This window comes from Drosophila innubila (genome assembly GCF_004354385.1).
Source record: "Drosophila innubila isolate TH190305 chromosome 2L unlocalized genomic scaffold, UK_Dinn_1.0 4_B_2L, whole genome shotgun sequence".
Taxonomy (NCBI): Eukaryota; Metazoa; Arthropoda; class Insecta; order Diptera; family Drosophilidae; genus Drosophila; species Drosophila innubila.
The window spans coordinates 25,500,768-25,525,385 of NW_022995372.1; the positions used below are offsets into that span (position 1 = coordinate 25,500,768).

The 24,618-nt window shown below is 36.0% G+C and overlaps 1 protein-coding gene across 6 annotated transcripts in view; it reads left to right on the forward strand.

Annotated features, from left to right (window-relative positions):
* LOC117782063 (mucin-19) overlaps positions 1-24,618 on the forward strand; it is a 72,277-nt gene that overhangs the window by 26,212 nt on the left and 21,447 nt on the right. For 5 of the 6 annotated variants that reach the window (XM_034618994.1, XM_034618993.1, XM_034618995.1 and 2 more), the window contains exons 3-5: positions 16,627-17,467; positions 22,872-23,243; positions 24,082-24,559. In XM_034618994.1, the coding sequence (XP_034474885.1) occupies positions 16,627-17,467; positions 22,872-23,243; positions 24,082-24,559 (1,691 nt within the window). The remainder of the gene's footprint in view (positions 1-16,626; positions 17,468-22,871; positions 23,244-24,081; positions 24,560-24,618) is intronic. The other variant, XM_034618996.1, reaches the window with a different exon arrangement.

The window sequence follows — 24,618 nt, forward strand, 5'->3', positions numbered from 1 at the left end:
TCTCGATTTGTCACAAACACCAATTTCGTGTGACAAATTTGTATGGCTTAAGCGACGACGACGATCTTTTGGGCCATGACCAAATAAGGCGACTCCTTTCAGCCAAGTCTTGAGTAGAAGACGATAGACCGACTCGACCTGGCTAGTACTTTATGCCAAAATGCAAACGTTTCGACGAGTATTCGGCTTGGTATTCAAATGGCCTCAAAAGATGCCATCGTCTTGGACTCTTGTCGTCGTCTTTCGTCTTCTTCTATCTCTTTTTGTGTCCTCTTCACGTGCCGCATTGTCGCGCATTTAAAATGCAAATTATCATCATTATGATTACATATCATCATCATTATCACGATCATCATCATCATCATTTGGTTGGCAGACAGTCAGCCTCCTCTTGAGGCTCCTCCTTCAATCTTTTTTTTTTGTTATTTGTTTGTTGCTGTTGAAAAATTGTTGTCAACTTATTACCTTGTGCAGAGTCATAAACATTGGCGCGTCTTCACGTGCCACAAGCCAACAACAATCACGATCACGATGACGATCATCATCATCCTGCTCATGATGATCATTGTGTGAGACAAAAGTCTGTCATAAATTTGTCACAAAATATATAAATATAAGACAGAAAAAAAAATTTTTGCCCGATTTGTCAATCCGTCATTGGAGCGCCGTTTTGCCAAGTGCAATTTATGATCAGCTTCAACTCAAATACCAAGACCCCCTCCACAACACTCTCAGCCCTCTTTACACCCACATATTTGTGGCTCCTTTGTTTGTCTCACAACTTGCAATTGCAATTGAATTGCTTCGATTGGCTGTTTCGGTGGGTTTTCAATGGTGGATTCTGTCTTCTTTTGTTTCTTATGGCGTGTTGTTGTTGTTGTGATTAGTGTTGTTGTTGTTGTGGTTGTTGCTGTTGTCACGCGCTGTTATTATGCAAATATTGAGCTGTTAAATTGCATGGTGCACGCGTCATTTAATCGCATTGTTGCAAGTCTTTATAAAGGCGATGGCCCAAACAATGCTGTCTCTTGTTGCCTTACTGTTGTTATTTTTTTTTTTTTTTTTTTTTGTTGTCGTCGCTTATGCATTATTATGACCATTTATGTTGCATAAATTACGGCGTTTAACTTTTCTCACTTGCCTGAAAATTCATTGTCATTTCCGATGCTACATTTAAGATTAAAAAATACATAATAATAACGAAAATGGCAGGATCGCTGTGGAACGTATCTGCCAAAACAATAAAATCAAATATTATGTATTTGATAACTAAAAATATTGTTATAATTCAAGCGAATTATAAATTATAAATTTTAGATATTTAAAGAAATTCTTATATTTAAAATACTTTAAATTTAGTTGACTTTTTTATATTCAAAATATGCGAGATAACATATATTTTTAATCAATATTATTGGTTTTCAAACAGGTGTTGAATAGGTTATTTTCACGACCGCTCACATCAGCCACATTTGCTCACACTTGAATGTGGCTCTTATTTGGCATTCCACAAACAAATGTGAAACTGTTAAGACACCCAAAGCAAATCAGCTGTTCGGTTTCTGTGCAAAAATTATAAAAAGCAGACAATAACAACATTTTAATATTTATTATGATATTATAATTGGCGCAAATTTAATGCCTACCGTTTTTATTGAAGAAAACAGCTGGTTAAGGTGATAATTGCTTTTTTTCTCGAGCTTATCGATAAACATCGCGTGCTCGATAAAAAAAAATACTGAAATTCGCCGGGGCGAATGTCAAAAAATCGGATCATTCATTATGAATGAGCCAAAATTATCATTCGGATTTTGTACTGAAATGAAGTCCACATTTGGGCCAGATGATGAAAATGGCGTCGAATCAGCCAAATATGCTGTCGTGGAAATACGCTTGAACACTGTTATTTACTGAAAACGTTTATAATATTTATGAACAAGTATTATTATACATTTTTTAATTTATTATTAAATTTTAATGTTAATATTAAAACTATAAAATTTACAACGAATTGATGCATGTTTTACAAATTTAATTTTATATTTATCATTGTATATCGATTCTTAGTACAATTTTTGTTTATTATTATCAACAAGGTAGAATTCCTAATAAATAATAATTTGTAAACTTTTGCTTGGAATACATTTGTGACGCTTAAAATGATAGGATTAAAGTTAACTTCTCGTTTTGGAATTTTGTTATTTTTTTTTAAAGAAAACTAACCTTCCCTTTAATAGAGGTTTCTCCGTATTTATTGAAAATGTACCCCAAAGTTGGCCCAGTTTTATTAAAGTTTGAGTTCTATCTGCTATATAGGGAGCCCGCATTGTGACACGTCCCCATCCACCCACACAATCTTTCCCTCTCGCACTCACTGCCTTTTGTACAAATGCCAAAAAAAAAAAATAGCAACAACAATATCAATATTAAAAAAAAAAAATAAAGGCGAAGCGCCAGCAGAAGAAAATTACTAAAATGAACTCGGTCGAACTGCATAAAAGCAAAAGTACAGCGAACACAAAGGCAAATGGGCGAATGCTCCTCTCGGCAGTATTCAATCAATGCGAAGCTCATTGCGCATACGTCGTGTGTCACGCCAAAGGCCGAAAGAGCGAATCACGTTCGCGCTCTCTTCCTCTCTCTCTGTAGCGCTGTCTCTTTGACTTGGCACACATACATAAACACACACATACACGTGCGCGCACGAACTGCACGCGGAGAGACGTCCACGTTTGACTCGGCCAGTCAACGGTCGTGGACGTTGCCGACGTCGAAGTCAGCGTCAGCGTCGCTGCCGCGGCTGCTGCTGTTGTTGTTATTGTTGTTATTGTTTTTGGTGTCGTCGTCTATATTTACACTTGTGGCCTCTTATCAAATGGCAGCGGCGCAGTTGACTTTTTTGACGTTTGTGTATACATTTGTTGTTGCTGTTGGCTGATCTGTGTACTATATGTAGCCTGCTTGTTGTTGCTATTGTTGTTGTTGTTATTTGCTGCTGTTGAATTTTGTACGCGGCGACCGCTTTGCTGCTTTGACTTTTTGCTCGGTTTTTGAAATATGTACATACACATACACACGTACATACAAATGTATACATTTATGCGTGTGTATCTGTGTGTGTACAGGCAAAATGGGAACAGTCAACACAGCAAAAGTTCAAGTCAAAGATATTTATTTTATATAATCAGGCGCGACATCGTTGCGCGTTTGTTGATTGTCGTTTTTGTTGCTGTTGTTGTTGCTGCTGCTCTTTTTGTTGTAATTGTTTTGTTACTATTGTTGTGCTGTTGATTATAAATATTCCTTATGAAACAATCAAATTACATACTGAAAAGGCAGCACAATTGTACATATCATTTTTTAAAAGGGTCACCCCCAATTATCAAAATGTTTTTTTGGAATTCAAGCATATAAAATTATATTATTTTTAAAGAGGTGATGAACACAAATTTGTAAATGTGTATAAATATTAAAGATTAAAGAAAATATTAAGCAATTGCTTATTTTACAAGATTTTTTTTTCTATTGTTAAATTTGTTTAACCATAGAGGAAATACCCTTCTTGCTTATGTGCACCATAGGAATTATTGTTATCAATATTAAGTATATAGATAATGAATAGCTTAAAAATATATGTAAGTTTAGAAACAATTTAATATCAATTAGATTTTCTAGTTACATATTTTTGGATAGCAACAATGAAAATGCTGTTCATGCTTATTTTTACCACATAGGGGATATCGATATCATATTAAAAGCTTATAAAATGTGACTCTTAGAGAAAAATTAATTGAATTCTGATTTTTCTTCATTTAATAAACAAACAATTTATCTTGATTATTAATAACATCTCTTTTATTGATATGTTAAAAAAGAAAGAAGTGAGATTTAAACATAATCTATGTTTTCCATTTGTTTTCCTATAATGACAATTTCAAATATTTATAGTATTTGTATGTGGTTTTGGGCCACTCTAACCAGACAATGTTGTCGACGTCGGGAAGGCATTCAGTCCCGACACATCGGCGATAAGTTCGCGTGCAAAGGTTTTGAACTGCTTGAACTTGTTGAACACAAGCCAAGAAAGACGCAAACGTCGACAACGACAACAACAACAACAACCAGCAGAACAACAACAACAACAGGAATGACAACGACTCTGTATAATATATGGCTACTATATATTATGTATGCCACCTATATATTATGTGTACATATAACTGGAAATTATCAAAGAACCTTTGGGCGGGCAAAAATACTATAGACTGTCGTACACTCGTATATGTAATTGCATGTTACAAATGTCAAGTGCTTAACACTTAAATTATAGTCTTTGCAAAAATTTTGAGTTAGAGTTTTTAACCACAAAGTATACGCAACGTGTTTCAAGTAGCTTAAAAATCGAAAAACTTACATAATGCATATTTCTAAACAAATATCTACACGATTTTCATTAATGTCTTGAATGCACTTTTAAAGCTATTTATAAAAATTTTAAACAAAAATATAAATTAATAAAAAGAAAAGCGAAAATTGGCATTATGTACAAAGAAGCTTACCCTTTTTGCTCACAGTGCACAATGCCAAGTCTCGCTTTTTTTAAATTAATTTTTATTTTTTTTTTTTAAATTTTTAGATTAAACTGAATTTTGTTCGTCACAAAATTGGATATCAGAAATTTTGGGGCTAGAAATTGCTTTCGTCACTAGACTTTTACCTCGTGTAGAGGTTTTTTTTGTGGGATAGTTACATACATGTATGTCTAACTTAAGATTAGAAAATTGTGTTGCTTCAACTCTGCGAAACACACACAATTTTTTGCTTGCAACTTTAAAAAGATGTTTACAAAAGCTTATCAATGAACCAAGACTAAAAACTTAAACTATTTGTTTATTTAATGTGAGCTTTTTGTTGCACTCTAATTTGAAATCAATAGAATCACGACCTTTAAAACGACGACCTTTTCCTTACTTAACAGAGATTATCTGTCAAGTTTCGTCAACAAATAAATATTTTCTGGCGTAGTTTTTGGCAATACTAGACACGATAATAATTCACAAGTAGTTTTACCAGGTAAGGCTTCTAAAGCTTAAGATAAAATTTAGCTAATGATTGATTTCAGTTACAGCTGAAATACCTAGATGTTCTCTTTTCCAATGATCAACAAGTGGTTACATACTTACACACACATACACTCGCACACACCTAGCAACACTCACAAGATGCTAACAGGACAGCGCGCGCACACACACAAGGCACACGCCCCACAAAATGCAGCCTGCAACTAAAAAGCTAAAACAAAACAAGAAACATAAAAAAAAAGTCCGATCAAGTTGCCACATTGGCTGTTGCCATAAATTTGCAACAACTGCGCTTGAACTCGATAAATTTATGTGCAACATGCGCCGTTTCTGCCAGCTGGACGAGTTTAATACATTTTCGAAGCTGCCGCTTGGTTGCATGCTACATATGTTAGCGAGCTGTAAGTTTGAGGCTTGCAGCGGCATTTTCATCTTTATCGCCAAATATCAATCAAGTGTTTGGCAGTTGCATGCGGAATTAGTTGGCCATTGCGATGTGCAACGTTGGCTCGATACCTAAACCAAATGCCAATGCCAGAGATAGTCTATAAAGTTCAGAGTTTGTGACTTTTATCGCGATGTATATGTATATATAAAAATACATAACGTCTGTTTATACATACATATATGTAATATCAAAAAAAAAAAAAAGAAGCCGAGCTGTGGCAACTACATTTGAAGGAACTTGCTGCAACGCTGATATATGGCACGAGTCTAAGTCTACAGCTCTGCGGAGACTTCAGAGTCGCGACTTTCCCAATGTTGCACAGGTGTGGAGTGGAGGGAGAAATGCTGGGGATTGTCGAGGGTAAGGAGCGTATGGGGGTATCCTTCAGCTGCCTCATTTAATTGCTGACAAATTTATAGAGCGCTGCGCATTAATTCGCTGCGCCCAAATCACAGAAATGCATTAGGCGCAGAGGCAACAACCAAACGAGCAACGGGCAACAACCAACAACCAAACGAGCAGCAACCAACGGGGCACCCTCAATGTGCAACCAAGCAGCCGCCAAATGAAAAAAAAAACCAACAACTGTACAACAACAACCCAGACACGATCTCAACTCGCTACGTTCATTTAATTATCGAATTTAATTAATCTGCACTTGATTTTTTACGCCACAGTCTGTGGCAGCTACAGGGAAAGACACCAAACTGAGCTCTCAACTTCCCCCTCTCTCTTTCCCCCCCACTTCTCACTCACCCGCTTGCCACTTTTTGTTGCCTGTTGCACAGCTAGTTTCATTTGTTTTTTTTTTGGATGCAACCTGCACAGCAGTTAGAGTTGGCATTAGTTACCTGATCTGATCCTTCACCCTCTTTTCCTCCCATCCGTATCAGCAACAATTGGCAAATTGCTTGCTAACTCTTATTTATAATCGACATTTTATCAAACTCTTTGTTATCTTTCTATCAACAAATTTTTATTTATTTTAGTGAATTTGTTTGCTTCTTAAATGTTTTTAATGGTTGAAAAATTTGTGTTTATAACTTAATTTTACAATTTTAATCTATTATTTTTCTCGAAGTTCGCTTGAAAAACTTTATTCAAAAAAAAATAAAAATAATACCAAGCATGACTCCTAGTTTATTTCTTGCTAGGAAAACAATTTACAAAGAATTTTGTGAAACTATTACTTTTATTGTTATTATTTTCATTTTAAATTAGTTAGTTAATTATAATATACTAAATTATATTATACAGGTGTCTTCCAAAAATCTTTAGAGATTTGAACAAGAATTAATTTTCAAACTATCCAAACGAGTTTTTGCTGTGTCTGAAATGTCAGAGTTGTTATTTGTTGGACATATATTCAGTGTTACCAAATTAGGCTATCATAAATCTAATTTATAAACATGTTTATTAATTAGAACCTTTATTTTATATAAAAACACAATCAACTCAAATGTATTTTATTTAGTTTCATTGAACAAATTTGCTTTTTTTTTTGGTTTAGAAAATAAAATGCATTAAGCATTTAGTTTTGTTGGAATTTAATATTAAGAAATTCAAAAGAAACTTCCCCTTGGAAGTTCAACTACTTATATAAAACAAAGACCACTTTAAACTTTTACACAGTCCACCTGCAGCTGTCCAGAAAAGTCAACAAATTTTTTTCTCTGCTTCACAACTTGCAACATGCAACTTGACGCAACTTCCATCTGAATTGTCAGTCTTGCTTTGACTCAAATCAATTCACAATTATTTGATTAAAAATGCAGCGAACGAAGACTCAAGTAATCTACAACCCGTTGAGAGTGCAGACAGAATCTAACGGTAACTGTCAGTTGATGCCACAAATTGAAAATTGGAAATCAGTGCAAAAAGGCGAGCATTTCAAAAATTATTAACACCTTCTGCCATTTGAACTGGACAAACTGGAAAAGAAGGAGAGGGTAGGAGGATGGGAGGGGTAAAAAGGAAATGGGGATTGGTTGGTTGAGTAGACTTATCAAAAAATTTAAATTAAGCGCGTCTCTCTCGGTAATTCTCAGTCCATCAAGCTCGACACACGGGAAACTTGAGGCATATATAATTGCTTTAATGGAATTTGATTTTAAAAGTCCCCCTCCACCTTTATGGAATTGTGGGCACTGTCTCTGGCCTTTTTGGTCCATTGCAGATGATGTACAACTACTATTAGCATTAAAGTTTATTATCGACGACGACAGACGCTTGAATTCTGAATTCCTGTAAAACAGGTGCAACACACAGATAGAGAAAGACAAAGAGAGAGAGGCAGACAAAGATAGAGTGAGAAAGAAGGAGGGAAAGACAGAGGGTATGGGACTCTCTGAGCTAGGGGCCTTTCAACTTTTTGTGCAGATTTCTCTTGTTGCAATGCGTCGTAGTTGTGGAGTGAGTTGCATGCAATGCATTTGGCCGCTAAAAGCGCCTTATTTGGTTAAATTGGTGCAGATTGCTGTGGCAGCGTCGAGTCTCAAGTCTCTCTAGTCTCTAGTCACACTCCTAGCCAGACTCTAGTGGCAGTGGCAGTGGCTTTGCCTCTTGCTTGTTGCTTGAACTGCACTAAATAATAATTAGCACAGGTTTTTTTGTTAGTAGTTTGTTGGTGTAGTTGGTGTTGCTCTTGCTCTGGTTGGTCGCTTGGCTGCCTTAATGCGCTTTGCTCATTCACCACATGCTGCTGCTGCTGCTGCTGCTGCTGCTGCAGTATGAAGCCGCAAACATCTCTTGGCAGTCGGCCATTTGTTGCATGCCACCGCCAAACCACATACGGGGTGAAATTTCCTTAGAAATTTCGTGCTTGTTTGCTCTGGTTTTAATTTGATTTTTACTTCAAGTTTTGTTTCGTTTCGTTTCTTTTTAATATTGGTTTCCATCTCCCTCTCGATCATTCCCTCTCTCTCTCTCTCTCTCTCTCTCTTTATATCTATGATTTGCTCTCCTTTTGCTCGTATTTGGCCCCGCAGGTTCACGTTCATAAATTTACGAGAGATTCGTTGATTTCTGCGTTGTTTGCCTGTTCGCCTGTTGCAGTTACACGTTGCATGTCTAATGTTGCTGCTTGGCTGAAGATTCGCGTGTGCGCTATGCCTATGCCTCACCCCCTCTTCCTATACCTCATTCCCTACTCCTTTTTGGCGCGCGCGCAAGCGCATTTCTCCTCTGCTTCCCCATCCCTTTACCTTCCTTAATCTATTTGGTTATTCTTTGCTTTAATTGCACACCGTTTCGGTTTTTATCACTCACTTTGTTTTCATGTGTATGTGTATGTGTGTGTGTGTGTGTGTGAGTGTGTGTGTGTGTGTGGCATGTATCTGGTGGCTACAATTAGTTGCTTTAAGACTGGGCCAAATGTGTGACGCGAGTTGCCCACGAGCATTATTATAAACCGAGTAATAACCTCTCTATATAAAGTATGTCTGTATATAAATAATACGTTGAGTATGTCGAGTCTCAAGGAGGGGACCTACGATTTATGTTTATAGCACTCGTAACGATCAAGTAATGGCTAGCGAGAAATCTATCTTTCAGCCAAGTAAGGTTCCATTTGGGTTAATTGCCATAGAACTGACATACCTTATATAATAATTATTATACATATAATTTAATTGTTTTACTCACTTAACGGGGAGTCTTAAAATATTTATTCTTAATACAATCTCTAATAGAAAACTACATACCAAATTTGGTAAGTCTAGCTCTAATAGTTGCATAGTTCAATGAGGAAATATCTGACAAAACGGCCATATACTTGCAAACCCAATTCACTTATTGAAATATTGAAAATAATTTTCTATTTGTAATTTTATAACTTTAGATCTGCTTATTGCTGAATTCACTAAAGAGATATTTGTTATTTTATATCCATGGATCTAATAAAAGGTCACAAACTAAATTTTCTAATTACAGCTTTAATAATTTTTGAGTTCATGGAAAACTGTATAATAATATTGTGTGTATTTTCTTGTTTTAATTGTTTAATGCTGGGTAAATATTTATAATAAAAGATTATTGAATATAAATATTCTCAGCAATTTAGGATTGTTCATATTAAAAATAAGTCAGATATAATTTAATTTATTAAAATAATTTAACTACATGATATAAAACAATATTTTAAATATTTAATAATCTGTGCAATTTTAAATATTCAATTTTATTTTTAATGGATAAAGGCAGTGTTAGAAATTTCCGCAAGCGATTGTCATCATAAAGATAAAGAAACTTTTTGGTTTTTTTTACAGTCTTTGTTTTTGTTTTTAGGGGTTCATTTGATAAATGATACAACAACATGAATCAAACATTTGGGCGTACATTGTTTACATTAGGGGCGTGTCATTCAAATCAAAATCAGACACTAATGAACTTTGAATTACTTTCATCGGAACAACAGCAACGACAAGAAGAACAACAGTTGAGGAGGGAAAACACACACAAAAAACCAGACCAAATATTATCAGTGAAACGCGCCACACACACACACAAATGTAAAGTTTATGTGAGCATACAATCTTTAACACCTTGATGATCTAATAAATGCGACATGATTTACAAAAATGCGACCATAACGAAAATTAAGAACACACAGAAAATAACAATAACTGAAAAGTCTAACAATAATAAGTAAGTAACAAGAGCAGGCAAACAGCTCAGTCTCCGTCTCCGTCTCCGTACCATTCCCAATCTACGTTTCCCTCTCCGTTTGTCTCCCTTCCAGTCTCTGTCTCGTTCTCAGTGCCAGGCAGGCCATATATATGAACTACTTACGTGTACAGTTCAACTGGCACTTGGACAAATACCGCGATAAGACCCCAAAACGACCGAAACGACCGAACACTTGAGATACAAGAAATCACGTTAATAAAGGAAAAAAGAACAAAATTAAACTAAACTGAAACTGAAACAGAAACTGAACTGAAACTAAGGCAGAAACTGAGAACCCAAGAAACTGATGCAGTTGTTGATAGAACTCATAAATGTTTATCTATGAAATGTGACAAAACAATAACAAAAATGAAGTAAAAGCAACCTGAGAAATTAACTTGACTTTGAAAAGCGATATTATTATAAAACAAGCGGGAAAGGCTATAGTCGAGATCCCGACCATAGGATACCCGTTACTATGTCAATTCAGTGGGATAATAGATAATAAAATCAGTATTATCTTAAAAACTGTGGGTGTGGTGTTTTTCTGCGATTTGTGAGGACGGAGGGGGGGCGTGGCTTTAATTTAAAACAAAGAGTTATATTCCTTAAGCTTAATAATATATATTTATATTTGAATGATATTCGATCTAGATTGCAGTACAGATTGTTTATCATTTTAATAATAGTTGATTAAATATATAAAAGAGAAAAAACAATAAATCTAAAATGGACTATATCAATTATCGTTTAAAGGGTTTGGTATCCACTAATCTTATAATTACAAAAGCAGGTAGCTTTACAAATATCCATAAATAGGAGCTCTTGTTTTATTTAACTGTGAATTATAATTTGCCTTTTTATGAACCGTAAAACACATTTATGATAACTTGACAGTGTTTATTTTCATATTTTTTTATTTATGATATCTCTCCTTTAGTTGGGCAATTTTCGAACTGTAAATTCATATTTGTGGCAGGTCGGCGACTCTAACCATAAAGCCACTGGACCACCAATCCAAGATATAAATATATTTAAAAAAAAAAATAGCCTTATAAAATATTCATCAGTTGATCAGAAGAATATGTCAATTGTAAAAGCACTAGGATATATTTTTAAATATCAAAAAATTAAAAATTAAAGAAACAATTTCAGAATTTAAAGGGAGAGTATCTCAACTTCGACTCATTCCAATTTTGTGGAGTACAAAGTTAAAACTACGTTCTTTCTCCTTTCCGAATGCCAACTTGTCCCTCCTCGATCTCCGGATAGGCGATAAGGCCAACAACAATACTGAAATGTGAGGCGTCTCAAAGTTCGCATAAATCGGTGGGGCGCTATTTGCTCTCGAGCGTTGCGTTTTATTTGGTTTTTAAATGAGGTCAAAAGCTGATAAGCACAATGTGTCAGTGTGTGTGGGGTATCTCTCTTTGTGTGAGTGTGTGTGTATATTTAATTTTAACACCAAAACTCGAACCCATGGCCTGACTTTGAAATTAAAATTACAATTCCACGAAGTCTTGAAAGGTATAGACGAACCATCATCAACAGCTGCTAAAATCGTTCGATTTATCATATCAAAATTAAATTCCTGTAAAAATTGGAATTGGTTATGTTAGACGCTGCATAGGGATTGGGAGTTACGAGAGGTCTATGAAAAATGGTCATATGACAATAACAACAATAACAAAAGGGCAACTGGCAGCTGTGTTTGCCAACGTGACGATGTGTGTTGTTGTCGTTGTCGTTGTTGCTGTTGAGGGTCCCGTGACGTGCCCCAAAAGCCAAATAGTCAACAGCCAAATGGCAATGAACTTTACCGTTGCTTTTTGTATTTCCAGAACTCTCTCAATCGCCACGAACGTGCCCAGACACGTCTCCTAGCCTAGCCTAGCCCCTGACAACCCATAGTCGGTCGTCTATTAGTACTATTGACACTTGTCGACCCAACATGCGGCCTGTCACTGCGCGGATCATTCACATTCACACAATTGCACACACACACGCACACACACACGTACACACACACATGTGTGCGATAAAAAAAAAATACAGCACAAGCCACAACTGGAAAAGTCAACAGTGTGTCGCGGTGTCGACTCTACAATCTTCTATTAGAGTCAGTCTATAGAGTCTCCGGTTTACGGTCTCCGTTCTCCGTTTACTCTTTGGGCTCGTCGGGGCATTCGACATTCGGCATTCGGCACTTAGCACCATTGGCACCAAGCGATGCCAATCAGCAGCCGGCAAAGAGCAGGAAGAGGGGGAGGAAATCGGGGGCAGAAGACGGTTACTCGCACCAGAATGATGGCACAGTGGGTCAAGACAAGGCTAATGTCATGAAAATAAAGTTATTATTTCAAATTTATAAGACTAAAAGAATTTTAATACCTTGCTTGAAATAGTTTCAAATTTAATGAGAGTAATATTTAAAAAAATAATGGATGATTTCTGCCTGTATTAATAAAAGTCAATAATGCAAATGTATATATTTAAGTTTTCTAAAAATCATTGTAACAATTTTATATACTTACAAAAAATCTCTTTATGGTCCTAAAATACTTGATTTAGCATTTGATTAAACTTTTATAAAGATATCATTTTTAAATCACTTAAAACTTTATATTAACAAATTTGTAAATGGTTCATTAAAATTTCACAATATATTTTTAAGGATAATATATATATCACTGCAGACAGCAGTTCGCGCTAGTGACGAAAGCAGCACGAAGGGTGCGAATGGCGACTAGCAATATATATAGTACAGCTAATATGGAAAATCTTCTACGACTCACAGTGTGACAAAAATCAAAAATTTAAAGGGCATTTGATAAGCTTTAAAATGAGTGTTTGCTCTGCGTGATAGGCACACAGGTTGATTCAGGATTATCGTCAAAGTTGAAAAATATTTTCAGTGCATATTTTACATTAAAAAAAAATATTTTGTTTTTGTCCGAAATAATTCAGTTGCTTTAGTTTTTGGACTATTAGGGTGCCTAGGCGCACCCAGATTCATGAAAGACCGGGGTAATTTCGTTACAGAATTGACTAGCAAATACTCCTGTAGAATGGAGTCCAAATGAGTCCAATTTTAGTTATATTCCATCAAAGTTGAAAAATAGCCCAATTTTAGTGGTTTTTTATAACAATGCAAATATTAAAAGTAAACAAGTGAAAAAACTAAATGAACCAAATTTTTATATAGACCCAAAAACATACAGATCCTTTAGGGTTTGTAATCCTTAAAGATTTCTCTACCCATTATATTTCAATTTGTCAATCTGACAGAATATGCATTAAAGTTGGGGTTTATGCAAATCGGTTATATAGCTCTCATTGGAGCAATAAGTTGAAAATATAATTCATCAAATCTTTGGCATGCCGACCGACTTCCTAATGCCTAAGCATAGGGTATTCTGCTTTGATGTAATTGTGAATTGATTTTGTTATTTGGAGTAAGAATTTTTATAACCTTCTTTTACAGTATCAATGTTAGACGCATATGAGATTCAAAAATTTCTGATATCATAAAAAAGAACGTCTTTACGAGGTAAAAGTCTAGTGCCCCAAAATTTCTAATATCCAATTTTGTGACGAACAATATTTAATGTAACATATAAACTTAAAACAAAATATATAAATTAAGAAATAAAAGTTATTTTTATGTACTTATGTAGCTCCACCTTTTTGAATATGGTGCAATGTCATTTTGTTTTTAAATCATCAAATGTATTTAGCTTTAAAGTTTTAACTTGTTTTCTTTAAAGTTTTGCTATTTTCAATAATATTGCACCACTGTAGCAACATTTTTAAGGCGAAAATCAAGTCAACTTTAATTTCATTGCTAACCAATAATAAACTCAATTTTATGATAAGAAACGCAAAAGTAATATACAATATTTATGTAAATACAATTGTAGCGATCTTTGAAATTTGATCCATGTTCGATCTACAGGGGGTTGCACATTGTGTCTTTGTGTGTTGTGTGTGAGTTTTGGCCACAGGCCAAAGATTCTCGACTAGTTTCCCGATGGTCTTTATGATTCTAGCGACGATCTTAACGAGCCTAAACTACAAATTGTTGTTAATTTCGCTTGTAAATATTTTATTTAATTATGTATGCTGCTGTTTGACGTTGTTGTAGTTTGTGATGTTGTTGGTAATGTTGTTTGTGCAACTTGGAGGCTAGGCTGCCATTAATTTACACCTTGGCATCATGCTTGCACCATGTAAAAGGTCAATGTTTTGGGTAGTTTTCGAGGCGCGGTCTTTGCCTCATGTTTGATTTGCCACGTTGATCTTCGTTTTTTCGCGTGTTTAATATCTGCCAGTTAAATTACAATTAAATTATTTATAAGCGTCAAAAGTCAGAGAGAGTGATAGAAAGAGAAAGAAAGAGCGTGACAAGAAGAGAGGGGAAAATAAATAAATGTTTGTGCTATGTAAATAAACAATTTATACGATGGGCGCGACGGAAGCTTCAACCGCACCATAAAGTTCAATGTATGCCACTGCGGTCAGTCCTATAAACACACACTCGCGCAAGTGTGTGTATGTTTGTGTGTGCCAAAGTGTGTGTGTCTTGTGTACACTACTATTGCGTAGATAAAGCATATTAGTTAGCGTCAAGACTAAGTAATAATATTAATGAAAGTTTAATATAATTTTGTTTAATTTTATATTAAACTTTAAGTCTCACTCGTTAATCTTATTTCAATTTCAAATTTAAGTATATAATTAATTTATTTATTATCTTAAAACTACTACTATTCTCGTCAGATAAAGTATATAAAAATTTTTGGTTAAGCAAAATTTAATTAAAACTAAATTGACAATATTTATATTTTATATATAAAAAACATAATTTAAAATTTGTAAGGTCCTATTCAATTAAAAAGATACATAAATATTTGGAACTTTGAGTTTCAGCATTTGTACTCAAATCTTTGTTTTTTATTTATTTTATAGGGAAAAGATTAAAGCAGTGTATGTAAATTTTTCCCAGCTGATATTGAATGCTTACGCTCTCTTACGCTCTCGAGAGAGCATTTATTTTTCATAAGTCTAAGTTGTGTGGCAATCTTAACGCTTACTGTCAGCGCTTGCTTAGTTTAATCTATTATATATTTTACTTTCCTTGATACCGTACACAGATCTAGACTGTTTTTTTTTTGTATCTGACCTCTATATTATAAAGCTGTCATTGAATCGATAGATCGAAAATTTCGAAACCAATCTGACACAATATTCATTAAGCTGGTATTATACATCCTAGCAGATTTTCTTTAAATCGGACCGCTATATAATATAGTTGCGATAATGACAATCGCTCATAGTTTAAGTTTTTGTATGCTACATTTTTTTATTTTTTTTTATGTATCTTAACCAAACTTACAAAATATGCATTAAGGTTGTTCCATGTCAAATTTATTTCAAATCTCTTCCCTATAGGTCTAATAGGAACAATCGGTCGAAATTCAACTTTTAATATAAAGTACCTGAATACACCGTGATCGACTGTAGCCGAACCTCACTGCGAGCCAGGGACCCCTTTTTTATTTGTATTTGTTTGTACGTGGCTTTTTTTATACATCCTGACCAGATTTTATTTAAATTGGTCTACTGTGCCACTGAAACAATGGGTCGTGATTCAAGTTTTTGTATTAATTTTAGCTACGTATGTGTGCATGTATTTATGTATGCCTGTATGTGTGTATGTATGCATTTGGTTATGTATGTATGTGTGTGCATGTGTATGTATGTATGTATAAGTTTACGTATGGATGTGTGTGTATGTGTATGTATTTGTTTATGTTTTTGTCTGTGTGTGTGTAATATTTGACCACGAATTTAACCCCTTTCCAGTGCGAATTTCGCAAAAAGCCGTCTTATTGCACTATAAGATTTTCTCAGCTATGTTGTGCCTACGCATGACTTATATCAATATTATTATATCACTGTGATCTGTAATATTAAATATATTCTATTAAATTTATTGTGATCCCTACTATAGCTAAACTAAGCCAAAATGAATTTGAATACATTGTCCACATAGTTGCGTTGTGCGAGTGTGCATTTTTTTTTATTATTGTGGCACTCGTGGCTCACCTCGATAATTAGCTTAGTGGTTCAACATTGCAGGTCAACGGTTTTGTTAACTTATTATAAGTAATTTTAACCTTTGGCCGATTTGCATGCGAACTCGTCTCAACTCGACTCGGACTTGAATTGTGGGGATTCTTATTCGTATTCGTATTTGTATGAGCACTCGATTTCGATTCGTTTCGGTTCTTCATTGTCATCGCCAGCTATTTACAGGGAAATTTTTGTAAGTTGTTGACTCGCTGCGCGACATTGCGTAGCTGGAAGTTGAAAGAAAACAACATTTCTCTCTCTCCGCCACTGATTGTCAATCTCTCTCTTGAATTGCAGGTAACACGCCCACCGACTTATTGCAGCAGAAACCCGCAAAGGCGACAACGGCAACATCAGTAAAAAGCCACAACGAGGAGCTGGAGCAACAGTTTAATTCATTGCCCGCGGCGGCGGCCACAAAGCGGAAGCATCTCGAGCGCCTGGCCAGCGATTTGCGGCAACAGCAGCAACACCAACGCCAACAACAGCAACAGTATCTCAACAGCAACACAGCTAAAATGCTCAGCGAGCGTTCGCTGCTGCTCAGCGGCTACGGAGGCATTGATAGCGCCAAGAAGTTGTGTGAGGCAAGCGGCCCGACAACAGCAACAACAACTGTGGTAGCAGCAGCAACCGGCAACAGCAGCAGCAACATGCAAGCTGCCACACCATCAGCAGCAGCAGCAGGCAATACCTCAACAAGCTCAGCAACATCATCCTCCTCATCATCCTCCTCCTCATCCACCTCATCCTCAGCAACTGCTGCGGCAACCAACAATGCTGCTGCTGCAGCTGCCGCATATGCAGCATTGTATTTGGAGAACGTGAAGCATGAGAAGCTGTCGTCGTTGCCCATGGATTCCTTAAAGGATGCGTTGATGGAATCAACACTCATCACCAATATGCACAACAACAATCTGTCAACAGTCAACAACAACAACAATAATAATAATAAGAACACCAGCAACAATAATTGCAACAGCAACAGTAGCAACAACAGCAATCATCATCAACAGCAGCCGCATCAGCAACAGTTGCTGACCATCAACAGCAGCAACGTTAAACGAGAGCGTCTTAGTCCCAGCAGCAGCAACAACAACAACAACGGCGAGGTGTCCGTTTCAGCGGCATTTGCCAGGTGAGTTACGAGTTGTGGCAACATTATTAATGATTTTTCGTGCAGCTTTAAGTGCAAATTAGTTTGTCAAAACAAGATACAATTGCAAAGTTCCTAGCTGATTCGACACAGAGTTTTTTTCTTAAGTTTAATTGTAATGTGGAGCTTTACACTGAGTCAAATTGAAAGTGAGTTGAATACAAATTTTCATTACAATCTAAAGTTCTTTTCACCTAAGCTTTCTTTCATTGTGCTTTTTGTATGTCTACTCTTTATCACTGTTGCAAGAGCCTCGACTGTTAAAATAAGCTACTCTTGTAGCAAAACATATACATAAATAAAATTAAAAAGTAAAAATTAAAAAATTATGCTAAATAATTATGCTAAAAAATAAGCTTAAATATGTGCTTTTATTAAACATTTTTAAAACTGCTGTATTTGGCAAAAAAAAAAATGGTAAAATATCAACAACGCTCATAAAAAAAATATTGTGTTCCTTAGCATCATTTTTCATTCCAAGCTTTTTTAGTTATTAGTTAGTTTTTATAAAATAATCCGTGTAAATTTTGTTATCTCGTGCTTCTATCCTAAAAATGTTTCCCATAGCTTTAACTATGCTTTAACAAACACAGTATTCTCTCAAAGCTCTACACGCTTGAGCTTCGTTTAAGTTAATGCTTAAGCTTAGCCTATGTCCAGTTATGATCTAGAGCATTATACATTCTTGCCCTGTGAAATGTTGTGTTCTTCTGATTTAAGTTCTATGTGTTTTAAAGCTTTCTCGCTCTCCTCTCTCGTGTATCAAAAAGAACTTCAAAACAAAAAAAATGTTCAATCTTTAAAACACACTTTTATTTTAGAACGCTTCCAAGCTTTTTAGGAGAGCAATAACTTCATTTTTTTGACGGATGCGCCTGCTTGGAGCTTTTTGTGCTTTCGCGTTCGCATTGTCGTGTATTCAGCGAACTTCTGGCCAAGTTAGGCGAGCTCTGTCTATGTGTGCTGATAGTGGAGTACATGTTGTGATAATGATCCCGACGCAGTTGCTCAAAGTGCTCCCGACGCTGTCGTCTTTGCTGCTGAGCTTGAGCGTCGCTGGCATCGCTGTCCGTATCATTGTTGACCATCTCCGTGGGCACATTAATGGTTATCGATGGATGGTTGGCCAGATGATTGCTACGATAGCTCCCGCTGACACGCAATATTGAAGTCGGCCTTGAATTCATCTGACCTTCCTGATCCTTTTTAGCATCCATGATCAATGAGGGATTAATTACTAGTTATTTTTGGTTTTTTCTTTTAGAATTACCAAAAAGTCAACTGACAATTTTGTAAATGCTTTAATGATCTAGCGAAATATGCGAAATGAAAGCAAAAACTTAAAACTAGAAGGAGAAGCACAAAAGAAACTTCTCTGCTCCCCCCGTTACGCCTCTTTTGTTCCAGCATTTTACCTGTTGTTTTTGTTGGGCTGTCGTTTGCCTTACAAATTAATTAACATTTGAACAAATTAATGCCACGAAAAGTTCGTATCGATATCAGTTTGTTGGCTACCGTTTTCAAAGACCCAAAAGACAGCAAATTAATCAAAACGCTTAAGCATTAAACCGCACACGTTTGCTGTCAAAAGATAACAACAACAACAATAATACTAATACCAACAGTAACAACAAAAGACGAATAGGCCAAAGAAAAACGCAGAAAACTTGAAATTTAAATATAAATCAAATTAATAAACTCAACCTGAAGGCACAACCAAAAAAAAAAACAAACAAAAATATAGATATAAAAAAAAGAAAAACAGAATGATCAAAAGTAATTAATGCGCACAACTAAATTAATGGCGTTAAGCAGCCAAGTATAGATTAACTAATACCAACAATTTATCAAAACAAAATTAAGGAAGAAAATAAAGAAGGGAACAACTGAAAACTCTAAGCCCTGCCAAAATGACGACAAATTGTGGGCACAAAACGAGCTAAAGATGCTTTAAGAGATACGGCCTACAGCCTAACGTGATACATTTACATTTGTGGCCTAGATGGTTGGCTGGTTGTTTAGTTGGCTTGTTGGCCTGGCTTATTGGCTTATTAGCTTATTAATATTAATGAGACATGCTATTTGGCTCTTTCGGCACCTGAGGTGTGTGCCTAAATCTTCTTAGACAAAGTCACGATAGTTGTCATTGCCTTAAACACATTCCATTTGTATCTTCAAATCTTTAGAAGTCTCGCTTGAAGGGTGGTCTTCGTTCTAGCCAGTCTATCTTCTCTCAATGCCTTTGGACCAGCTTGCCGAGCGAATTAACCAAAACGAATCATAGTGCGTGGTTTAATTGAGATACCTATGATATACCGAAGAAAAATGCCCATTGTCTTTTAAAAATATTAATTATATGTGCCAACTTAATTAACCAAATAGTTTATAATAAATTAAGTGAATAATTTTAAATCATTCGTGATGAATGCTGAATGTGATTAACTATGCTAAGCGTGAGTTTTTTCATTAAAGTTAATTGTGAATTTCAATGAGCTTGCGAACGTGTGGCGTTACCAACTTTTTTCAATTAAGTGAGTATAGATCGGAAATACACAAATAATTTGTTTGCTCGCTTACAGAATTTTTGAATATGAATCAATTTTAATACTTTCAGTTTCTAGATTAACTTTATTTATGCTAAACAAGAATAATATGCTACATAATAATAAAAAATTATAAAGATTTCCACCATTTTATTAACAAAGAAGGTTCCCTGCAGAGATTGCTTCAAAGTTAGTTAAGTTAGTCACTTAATACCGAATATTTACATTGTATAAATACCGACACCGACTCGAGGGTTTAGTCAAGAACAGCTCAATTGCAAGCCGCACTTGAGGCAACTCTTAACCTTAAGTGTCTAAATACAACTCTGTCTAGAGTTGCACTCTTGAAGTTAAGGCAACTCTTCAAATCAAGTAACATTAACTTTTTTAATCGGCATATCAAATCAAGCAACTAGTCAAGTTCAAGATGCTCTTCATGTTGGCTTACCAATCATAGAAGTTGTTTCTGAAATGTTGCCAAGATTTATGCAACTTCTGGGCCAAGTTTAGACAGAGAGGTTGAAGAAGCCTTCGTCTAACTTTCCACAAATGGTGATAAATTTATTTGGGAATCTTTTTATGAATATGAATTTTATTGCTGTTGATTTTTTTGTTCGTCTTGTATAAGAGTATCGTGATGATTTTGTATCGTATTTCGTTGGCTTTTGTTTCGTGTAGTTCTCAACTTTGCCAGACAGATTCATTGATAAACCTTCTTTTTTATTATAGCCGATATATGCAGATTTCGCTCTGCTTCTTCAACTTTTAGTTCTTTTTGTTCTCCTTCCCTCTTTAAACAGATTTCTTTTTGTTTTTAAGCGATTCATTTGAAACGCGTAGGCGTAACAATAGACATAATTTGCATATGTATATGTATGACACCGCCCCACCCAATCCAGGCCCAAAGCCAATTAGCCATGCCATAGATCAGAACCGTTAGATACACACACATTTTTAGTTAAATCAAATATTTAGATCGTACAGTAGCTGCTGTGGGGGAAAGGGGGAATGGGGGATTGTAGATCTGAACATAATCGCACCATAAACAATTTGAACAATTGCTAAGAACAAGACAAAACAGACAACAACAACACAACTAAGTAGCTGCTACCAATCGCCAAAGCAATTTGCAATAATCAACATTTTTTTTTAACAAAAAACCAAAACAAAACAAACCAAAAAAGACAAGAGCAAACAAAAAAAAAACAACAGCTAAGAAACGTTGTAGAATTTGTTGTAGTGCAACAACAGCAGCAACATAAAATCGACAGCCAAACAGATCACGATAAATCAATGGCTGTAAAAAGCCAGCAACAACTACAACAACAACTTACCTGCTTTATATATAAATTTGTGCAGGCAGCAGCCTCCGAAGCAGCAGCCAAAAGCAACACGAAATAACCGACGACGTGCAGCACGAGTTGGCATCGACCACACCCCCTACACCACTTGCTGCTCCTTCACTTGCCCCTCTTTCTGCTGCTCCACACCATACTCCTCTTGCTGCTGCTCCACACCCTGCACCTCACACTGTTTCTGCTCCTCGTTAAATCTCCCAACTTGATTCACTTGCATGCAAGAGTCTCGGCAGCAAGCAGCACTTGCAGCTGCTGTTAGCCTGACCCGCTGCTGATTATTAGCCATGGCTCGTGGTGTCTGCAAGACTGGCTGACTAGGCGACCTGGGACTGGGCTGGGCCCCATGTCGGTGGCATGTTTTGAGTTATGGCCACGTTAGAAGCTTGCTACACATTGTTGAACCTTGTGTGAGTTCAACATACATACATATATCCTATTTCCCTTTTGGTGAATTATCACTACCCGAAATTAAGTCAAGTTAATTCCAAGCCACTCGTAAAAACTATTTTCACTTCAAGTTCAAAAAGCATTAAAAATTCTTTGGATGTATGAAATTTCCATTGAATAACTTTTAACGGACTAGTTCCATTCAATAAATAGTTCACTATTTATCGAACTAAGCGTCCGTTTGTTTCCACTTATCGTTCAATTGAGTTGTTTTTTGATTTCATTCAGTTGTTTATTGTCCGTTCTTATTGTGAACGATCAGCCAATTTTTCAACGATAAATTGTTTTAATAATGTTGCCAGACTATCGAAGGTAACAATTACTTACTCTTTCTGAATAATGTGGCAAAGCTTTGCCATTTACGCGCTTAAAAATTGTTGACAACAGTTTGGTTTGACTAAAGTGATTTACTATTATTTTGTATGTATATTATTAGCCGCTAGTTAAAAAAATAGTTATGGCTCCGAATTTTAACTAAATAAATCAATGTAAGCGATATATTCTACAGTAACATGAATTTCACGAATTTGGCGTTTTCCGGAGCGTAGCTTCGTTCTTGGCTACTTTTCTCATGTCAACTTTGCTTGGCTATAACTCACTCAACATGAATCGTAATCGCATTAAATGCCTTCGCAGCGTATCGTGCTGGAAATTAAATGGCTAAATATGAGACGTCAACACGGATGAAATCAGTTGCTTTGGGGCATCTACCAGCTACCAGATGCTATGTGTGTATGTAGATTCCAACGTTCGATCTTCTCACGGAAGCCACTCATTAGCATGTCAAATGGAACGACAGCCTCCTAGATAACTTTGAGAGTGGCAAAGAAAATGACAAATAATCCAATTGTATGCGACACCCAACTAGATGGATAGAGGAGGATTATTCAGCTGACTATTGATTAAATATTAATGCTAATTTATGGGTCACAAATTAGTTAGTTCATCGATATTGTAAACATTTTTAAAATGATGTCAGCCTCTTGACTTAATCCATTACTAATTTGTTGTTTTTTCCACTCTTTTTAATTTTTGCAGATCTCGCAGCGCCACGCCCTCATCGGCAGCATATCGGGGCGGTGGCGGTGGTATTTCACCCAATCAACAGACGCCCCAGCAGCAACGCCAAAGCCCGTCCAGCTCCCAAACCCACATGCCTCTCCACAATCTGTCCACAAATCTGTTGAACAGCTTTCAACAGGCGGCAGCGGCAAGCAGTCAACGCTCCTCTGCCGGCAGCGTTGTGAACAATGCCAGCGGTGGCGCCACCAGCGCTGGCAACAGCCCAGCTGCCACAAGTGCGGTATCAACAACAACAACAGCAACGAATGCCACAGATTTCTCCACGCGCAACTATTCAGATATAATGCGCTGTCTTGCAGCCAAGTACAACAATAACAATCCCAATGAGTAAGTGCATCAAAGCTTGTCATTAATTAAGTATAGATTATAACTATTCTCAAATCATGTGAAATTAGAAAATCATTTCATTATGTAGAAATGGCATTCTATTTTTCTGCATCTTTCCTTAATAATATTAAATAACTTAATAATAATTATTTTCCATTCTTTCATGTGGGATTACACGCCCTTGGGAAAACTCTTTTTTTTATATCATAATCATTATTATATCTTTATTAAATCAATCATTATTTGCATTTCTTTATTTATATTTGGATTACTCGCTTCCAAATATTAATATAGAAAACAAGAAATCACACTACGAAATTTATTTTTTGATAGAACCATCATGTTAAATTAGGGTTACTCTAATCTTTATCTCATATAATAAATTGATTAAAAATTAGTTACTTAAGTCCTATATTAGCATCTATAAATGCTCTTTCTGTTCTTATTTTAAATTTTTGAGAATCACCTAATTAGGCTTTAATTTTTTCTTTCTACACAGAGTTATAAATACGAAATAACAAAAAACTAAAAGATAATTGACTAAAAGTACAGCGAAAAAGTTGTGCAGTTGAAAACTGTTCGACCTTCGTGGGGAAAATAATAAAAAGTTTTAATAGCTAAATTCTACTATATTTTCTACCTTTTCATGAATCAATTTAAAAATCTTCATAAATTTCTCTATAATTTTAAATTATGAATAAAAATTTAGTTATTTTCAAATTTAACTAACTTGCATAAAAAAAAAAGATTTTGAAAGGTCCATAAAAGATCGCTATAGGACAGTAAAACAATAATAAACAGGAAATTATTTCTCTTTTATCTGTCTTTTCATTTGCAGCCACAATGCAACTCGTCGCAATTCCTACTACGACAGCAGCGGCAGCAGCACGGGCGGCGGCATCAATGTACCTACAACGGCAACATCAGGTGGCGCCAAGTCGAGCAATGCGAACTGCAACGTGAGCAACAACAATGCGAGCAGCGCAACCAAAAAGCTCTCAGCGGCAAGTTTGCGAGATGTGAAGGAATCGACATCGTCGTCGTCGGTGTCGTTGCTGGCGGTTGGCAGCGGAGTGGGTGTCCCAGGTGGTGGTGTTGGTGCAGTTGGTGGTGCGCTGCCAGGTGCTGTTGTGGCAAGCAATAGCTTGCCACTGCAAGCCGCGGCACAATCACCCACCGAGCAGGCCAAGAACCAAATGGCCGCTGTGGTTGCTGCCGCCAGCGTTTCGCCTTTCATGACCAACTTTTTGCCCTTCTCGGGGGGCATATTTCCCCCCCTGATGGACATGAGCAGCACCCAAGCTCTGCTCACGCTGGTAAGTTTTTTAACTTGACCACCAAATGCCTACACTAAGCGAAAATATCAAATATTTCG